The 7,666-nt window shown below is 45.3% G+C and overlaps 1 protein-coding gene and 1 long non-coding RNA gene across 32 annotated transcripts in view; one reads left to right on the forward strand and one right to left on the reverse strand.

The window, feature by feature from the left end:
* The window catches only part of SLMAP (sarcolemma associated protein), a 73,223-nt gene extending 71,697 nt beyond the window's left edge, over positions 1-1,526 (reverse strand). For all 31 annotated transcript variants that reach the window (XM_064723691.1, XM_064723682.1, XM_064723685.1 and 28 more), the window contains exons 1-2: positions 1,473-1,526; positions 10-1,368 (exon numbers count right to left, since the gene is read on the reverse strand). In XM_064723691.1, the coding sequence (XP_064579761.1) occupies positions 10-207 (198 nt within the window). In that variant the 5' untranslated portion in view covers positions 208-1,368; positions 1,473-1,526. The remainder of the gene's footprint in view (positions 1-9; positions 1,369-1,472) is intronic.
* A 1,023-nt stretch (positions 1,527-2,549) lies between these two features.
* On the forward strand, positions 2,550-6,346 carry LOC135453333 (uncharacterized). Its single transcript, XR_010441842.1, has 2 exons — positions 2,550-4,193; positions 5,594-6,346. It is a non-coding gene; the product is annotated as an uncharacterized LOC135453333 (long non-coding RNA).
* The last annotated feature ends 1,320 nt before the right edge of the window (positions 6,347-7,666 follow it).

Below are 7,666 nucleotides of genomic sequence, written 5' to 3' on the forward strand. Positions count from 1 at the left end.
ACATCTTACCTTGCCTGTCTTGTGATCAAACCAGACCAGAGCATGGTTCCTGGAGAGCACCTTGCAGTCAAAGGTGGCATTGTTCTGGGCTGGCCGGCAGCGAGCCACCGAGCGGCCGATCTTGACAGGCTCGTCCAGGTAGACATGACGCTCCTGAAACGGGTGGGAGTTCGGGCGGCAAGTGAAGATGGCCAAGGCTGAAGGCATCGAGGACAGATTGCGGTTGCTACACCAACCAGAGATGAAGAGAGCCTCTTCTGATGCAGACTGTCCTCCGCAATTTTAAAAACACCTCCACAGCAACTTTATATTAAAGCAGGACAAATATTATCATATGAGAGGCCTAACAACTCATTGTTTCAGTGTGTAAACTAATTCTGGCAATAATCCAGTGAAAAAGTCCCATTATGTCTTTTAATAATATCAGCAGTGGCCCAAAAAAAGTCTAAAACGTACAACTTTCAATCCATCCTCCTCTGGAAGAATAGGAAAAAGCATCTGATTCCTTCAGAGAGAAGCAAAGGCCCCGTGAAAGAAGGATACAATGTCTTAAATCCAAGTAGATGAGTCATACAAGTACTTTTGTTTGTAACCTCAACTGCCTTCTTCCCCCCTCCTTCCGTAAACAACACTGACCAAAAGTCTGACCAATGCAACATGGAAGCAAGGAAAGGTTTAGGGAAGGGGAATGAAGGAGAAAGATTAGCGTCCTCTCACACACGGCACAGATCAGGAACTGGAAGGCGAATACAAAGCCCTCGTTTCACAACAGAGACCTAATGGTTCACCCAGCAATCCACATTTCATCATCTTCGTGTGATAAACCCCAGCAGAATAGGTGGTCCTCGATACAGGATGGAGTGCGAGAGCTACACTGTTTTTCTCCCTTACACCAGATAAAGCTGAACTGTTCTACAGCCTCTGGGAGCCGCTCAGATAAGGAACTTGATAAGGCATGGAGAGGCTCCCAACTCGCCTTCTCCCGGGGACAAACCGACGCGTGGGAAGGGTTCTGGGGGCCGGCCTGCGAGGTGCCCTGACAGGTCGCTCCCCGGCCGCGGCTCCGGCCGGTGGTGGGGTCGTTGTGCGTCCCTCGGCGGCGGCTCCGCAGGGCCGGGCAGCGGGGGCAGCCCCGGGAAGTGCTCGCCCGGAGCCCCCGGCGCGGGGCGCGGCGGCGGCGGCTCCGCTCAGCCCCTCCGCAGGTGACTGCGCATGAGGCGGGCCCGCTGCGCACCCCCGCGCTCTCCGCCCGCCCAGTGCGGCTCCGCTGCCCCGGCGGCGGGAGAGGCCTGGCTGCCGGGCCCGGGCGCTCCCCCTCGGTCGCTCTGCCGCTCAGGAGGCCACCGGCCGCAGGAAGTTTCCTCCAACCTGCGGGGCCCAAAACAAACCGGGTCAGACGCCTCCCTCGGCGCGTCCCCCCGCGTCTCCTCGGCCCCGCGGGCGGCACGGGACGCGCCCCGCTCCCCCCTTACCTTGCGCGCAGCCGCCGCCATAGCGCCTGGAGCCCTTCCCGGTGTGGCCGCGGCGGCGGGGCCGGGGCGGGGCGGGGCCGGGGGCGGGCAGCGTGCGCACCGGCTGCCCTCGCGCATGCGCCTTGCGCCCGGTGAGGCTGCGGCACGGGCGGGTCACGCCCCGCTCCGGGCGCGCGGGAGGGGGCGGCGGGCTAGGCCGGGAGGGGAGAGGGGACAGGGGACAGGGGTGAGGGGACCGGGGACAGGGGACAGGGTCGGTGTTCGCCCGGAGGAGCACGGCTGGGACGTGCTAGCACGGGGCAGGTCGCTGAGGTGAGTGAGCCCCGGCCCCGCGCTGTCGCTTTGCCCTCGCTGTTCTCAGCTCTGGGAGGGAGGGGGCGAGCGGAGCCCGTCAGCCCTTATACATAATGGGGAGGGAATGGCCCGAAGTTGTGTCAGGGGAGGGTTATGTTGGATTTTAGGAGAAGGCTTTTCACGCACAGAGTGGTCGAGCACTGGAATAGGCTCCCCAGAGAAGTGGTCATGGCCCCAAGACTGCCAGTTCACAAACCTTTGGACAGCGCTCTCAGGCACACACACGGTGGGGTTCTTGGGGCACCCTTTGCAGGGCCAGGAGTTGGGATTCGATGATCTGATTCCAACTCAGAATATTTTGTGATTATGTGAAAGGGTGGAGCTCAGAGGAGGAGCTGGGGTGACACGTTCTCAGCAGAGCTTGCATGTGAAACTGCAGGAGTCTCCTGAACATGCTGCTGCTTTCCCTGTGCGTGTCTGGTCGTTTGGTGATCCAAGTTTAATACCGCGGTGTGGTGTGATGTGTCCTGGGGCCGGAGCAATGCTGGCCGTGTTTGCCGTGCCTTGTTGCAGGTTGGCAGCTGGAGCAGGGGGACTCGTGGAGCAGTGGCTGCAGGGACAGGACTGAGTTGGGGACACTGCTGTGTTTTCCTTCTGTACACCATGGAGCATCATCCAAGGTCATATTCATGCCTGTTTGCTAGAAACCAAGGAAAGGTCACTTGCCAAGGTCATCTGGTGCCGAACGAGTCTCTCCAGTCCAAATACATTTTTAATTCCGTCATTCCCTGTAAAGCAAACAAGTAGGAATTGTTGATGTAAGATAGATGTTTGGGGTCATGCCAGCACTATAATTACCCAGTGACAGGGTGTTAGGAATTAGGGATATGGGAGATGGCAGAAAGAGCTGGCAGCCGTGGAGGACAGGAGTGCAGCTGGGCCAGGCACTTCAGCAGTGGATGAGGGGAAAAGCAGAGATCAAGGTAAGGCAGTGCAGTGTATGACACAAAGCATGATTGGTATGTTCTCAGTTGTAATACAGTAAAATCTCAGGGGTGTCTTCATTTTTTTCCCTTTCTTTTTGACTGCACTGTGATTTGGGGAATGGAGGTTGATTCGTAACAGACTATTTTTTTTCCAACAATCCAGTGAGAAAATGACAGCAAAACTAGGCTGTAGCATCTGTGTTGGAAACAAATTAAATCCAAGATTAAAGTCTGATTTTGTGAAGACAAAAACAAACAACTGATAGGTGGAATGTTTAGAAGTGTTTATCCGTAGTTTTAATTCTCCTGACAGGGAAAAAAAAATCTGGCACGTCACTTCATGGCTTTCATCAGCTTATGAGATTGTACTACTCTGATAAATATAATCATAATTTGCTCTTACTAATTATTTTAATGAGTGGAAATTCTGTGTGGCTGTTGCTTACAGCACACAAAGTGCCATAACTAATCAAAGGGAGAAGGAAAGGTATAAAAAGATGGAGAAAGTGCGAATAAATTTAGGTCCATTAAGAGTTACATTTGAGGGAATGAGTTGCAAAAGTAGAAATAATTGAGAGCACTTTGGAATTGCAAAGTGTAAAAAGTGGGGACAAAGGGTACTACAGGTGTTGGAATGAAAATAATGTTTCTGAGAACACTTTTTATATTTTGTGTGCATGTTTAATGGAGAAGGGAGACTGGAAGTAAAATAAGAGATGAAAAAGATCCATTACCATCTATGGGGCCTAAGAGAATCAGATAAAATAATAAACTGAGCAGTGGATACATTTCTCTGATGTTCTAAGTATTTATAATAACATAATAATATAATATAACTGTGTCATTTAAACTGTAAGCCACTGGCATATAATGTTTTCCTGAACCCTTCTTCATCCCCTGGAGAAGTCCCACTGGGCCAGGCTCACGCAATGCGATGAGAAAAGTAGCTGGCAATGGTAGGTGCCTTTCTAGTTCTCTCTGGCACTGCCAGATGGCTCATGCAGCAGCTGAGCTGTACCCACTGCTCAGGCAGGACATCCATCTGACCCTTCCTTCTCTGCGTGAGTGCCAGCTCAGTGGAGCTGCGTGGGTGTAGTTATCCCTCAGGCTTTTCAGCTCCTATTTCAAATTGCCTGATGAGTTCAGAAGTTATCAGGGGCAGAGTCAAAGGCCAAGATGAAACTACAGAAAGCAGCTGCATTCTGAAATGAGGATACAATTATTGTATGGGTATTTTCTGAGGTGTCTGCTGCTTACCAGAAAGTGTCCGTCCCAGAACTGTGGAAAGCAGCAGGTGGGTGAGGAGTTGGTGTGAAGTGCTTGGCTGCTGTGCTCGGAGGAGGAGGAGAAAGGGGAGGAGGAGGAGGGAAGTGTCAGCTCCTGCTTCGTTTCTGCGAACGCTGTCACAGTGGAACAGGCGAGCACCTCGCAGCCATGTTAGGTAAGGGCAGCCGGAGCCAACTGTGTCCCTCCTTTTTCTGGGCAGGAAGTCCATGAAAATGTTATGCTAGCCATCATAGCTGAGGGCAGAAAGAGCCCGTTCCAAAGCCATCTTGGATAAGGGAAAGGGAGCTCTTTAGGGGACTGGCACTGTCACATTTATCCCCTATGGAGCTGGTGTCTCTTTCAGGAGGATGAAATGCAGATGAGATAGTTCATGTGCGTACCTGAAAAACATCGAGATTTTGGCTTCTAAAACATTCTGAACCAAGCAGTCAAAAGTAAGGAGATGTTTCAGAGAAGTTTTCTCCAGTGTTAAAAAAAATTGGTTCTAATTATCACCCCGGATTCAGTGAAGGGGTTGCACATTTTTATTTTAGTGCTATTATTGTTCTTTAGTTTCAGACTTATTTTCTGTTTATGATCTTTTAACTCTCTGACTGGTTGTATAAAGAACAATTGCATTATCTTTTGGCATTAATTTTGAAAGAATAAGCAATTCTACCAGTTTAATCCTCTTTTGTCAGGTAGGTTCTCCATTTGTTCAGTTTTCTTTCAGATCCTTCCCTGCTCCTATTTCTGGTTTGCGTTAAAAAAAGGATACTTGTATCCAGTATACAAATGAGTGTCTTACCAACATAACATTTACATTAATGTTATATATGTAGTGAGCATATACTGAATATACTATTCAGTTTAGATTATGTAATAAAAATGAGTGTTTTATACAATGATTTAAAATCTATTATTTTTATGTGCTATATCTCCTATTTATATATTTATGTATGAATATATATATAATTAATATATATAATTAATATATATAATTAATATATATAATTAATATATATAATTAATATATATAATTAATATATGTTTATCCTGTTTATATATACAATGTACATTTCACAGTATGTTGATAATACATGTATTTGGTATATATACATAAGTACAATGTAACATGCATACCATTAATACATGTTATGCTAATATATAGCTAATTTCACATGCAGTGTTTTTTTCATTTCAAATTAAATCAGGCAAGTTGAAATATCTGGCATTTTCACTGCTTTATCATTATAGCAGACCACAGTCATCATGTGACCAGCTCTTATTTGCTTTTCTATTAATATATCAATTTAACAGTCAATATTAATATTGACTTTTTGAAATGTTTGATGTTTTCTGTGGCTGTTTGAAAAATGGAAAAGATGCTTTAAAAATAATTACGACTTTTTTTTGTGTGTGTGTTTATTTGTTTTAACTGAATGTATTTATTAGACCAAATATAATTTTCAAATACAAATAAAATACTGCTTTAAACTGAAATCTCGAGGCGGGGGATGGAGTGGAAGATGAGATGAGCAGATGATGTTTATGCAGTTCTTTGGTGTTTCTCAGTGGATGTGAGCAGTCTGCACAGTCACTCCCTGCTGAAGCTGATGGAGCCTGGCCAGCCAGCAGCCAACACAGCATTTGCAGCTACCTGATAGAAACCATCCTGCTGAGAGATCGCAGCTGTAGGAGCAAGATAGAGCTTGGGAGAAAGCAAGGCAGGCTCAAACACTGAGCAGTTGTGGATCTTTAGAGCCCAGCTGTCCCACACAGGCCTTCTCTCATTTTTATTCCAGCAACTGACATCAAGGGCATGCTTTTTCTAGCAGTGTCTCTTGTCCAAACCCTTCCAGATGGCTGTATTTCTGCAAAACAAAGCAGAGTTCCTGGAGATTTGTAAGGGCATATTCCATATGCAGAGCTCTAGTGTTTTATGAGGCTTTATTGCAAGTTGTAGCAAAATGCTCTCAGTTAGGTGGTCCCCAGCTCTGAAGTCTGTTTTTTTGTCCTGCATTGATGCTTCTTGAAAAGGAAACTCAGATGTTTCTAAATGTTACAATACATGCAGAAATATTTTTCTTTCTCAACTGAAGGGGATAATCACATTTTGTCAAAACTAAAATGTATTTAAAATGGCTAAGTAAAAATCTTTCTGAATAACTGTTTATTTGGAATATCTCCAGTAGGTAAGAATTCTTTCTTCTGTACTTTTTTTATCAGGGATCACGTGTCTATTGTCTTAACTTTCTCCTGCCAAAAGACTATTTGTTAAGCATCCAGTGGAATTAATTTACTGTTTAATAAAATGTATCACTCTTACTAAGTACTTTATTCTTATTATTTCACATAGATACACTTACACTTGTTTATTCACATGGAACTTTAATAAGGGGCCAGCAAAAACTAGAAGGACATGCGTGATGATAATAGCTAAAAATTTTGGTTTGCCCATGACAGCAAGAATATAAACAAGGGAAGGCTTATAAGAAGCGGTGACATGAAATCTTTTCTTAAACCAAGTGATGAAAGCTTTTGGCCAGGCCATTTAAGTTCCTAAATGGAAACAGCAAATTAAATTCCACTGAGACTCATTGCACTGAGTTGAACTTGATTAAGCTCAGTCTTAGTTATGAGAATGTTTTTGTCAAGAGAATCTACAGAATTTAGGAGTTAACTACTTGAAAAGTCTGTGAGTCTTGCATGGTATCACTGTAAAACACCTGAAGCAGCTGGAGACAGCAAGAACCTTCCCACAGAGCCTGCCTGAGGCTGCACACTGCAGAACCCCGTTCCTATCTCAGCCTGGATCTAACATTCACTTTGCTGCTCATGCTTTAGATGACTGAAGGCCGCTGTATCTCAAGTTACTACCATGATAATTTTGTGTGTTATAATTTTGTCTGAGTTATATGTTTGTTCATCTTTTGTCTAGAAAATAATCCAGTGATCAAAGCGTACTTTTAATTTCTAGCTGTTTGCTTTTGAAAAACAAATGTTGTTAATGGGCCTTAAGGAAACAGTGCATCTAAGGCATCCTACATTTTCTTTTAAGTAAGTATAGATGTATTATCTTGGTTTTAATATTTGCAACTCCCGTTCTGGAGAAAAAATGGCAGGTAATGATTCAGGTAGCAGCTCATCTACACCTACTGCTGCTGAAGCTATTCTAGTAGCAGTCAACCAAAATCTAGTGTGAATAATTAAATTAAAAGAGGTATGGAGTTTTGGGGGAGGTGAATGCATGACATTTTATTTTTCTTTTTTTCTTTTTTGTTAAATAAAGTAGCTATTTAGCACTTTTAACTCTACAAAATGTTTCATAATGAAATATAAATAGCTGTTGGACTGTGCTAAAAGACTATTTGAAAGCTCTTACATTATTAAAGAGCTTGGGCTTTGGCTAAGGCAATAAAAGAGGGTTTAAGAGATTTGGATGCTTTTTTTATTATCATCCCAGTGATCCTGCGAGGGTGAAGCAGTGCAGCCATCAGCCAGAGGGGTATTTCCATGTCCCTCCCGCGCCGCGCTCAGCGGTGCAAAGCTCACGCTGGAGACACGGCTGTTCATTACTCGGCGGCCCCGGCGGCCCCAGCAGGTGCCGTCACTGACATGTCAAAGAGCAAAGAGCGCTGACTGATC

This window comes from Zonotrichia leucophrys, chromosome 12 (genome assembly GCF_028769735.1).
Source record: "Zonotrichia leucophrys gambelii isolate GWCS_2022_RI chromosome 12, RI_Zleu_2.0, whole genome shotgun sequence".
Lineage (NCBI taxonomy): Eukaryota > Metazoa > Chordata > Aves > Passeriformes > Passerellidae > Zonotrichia > Zonotrichia leucophrys.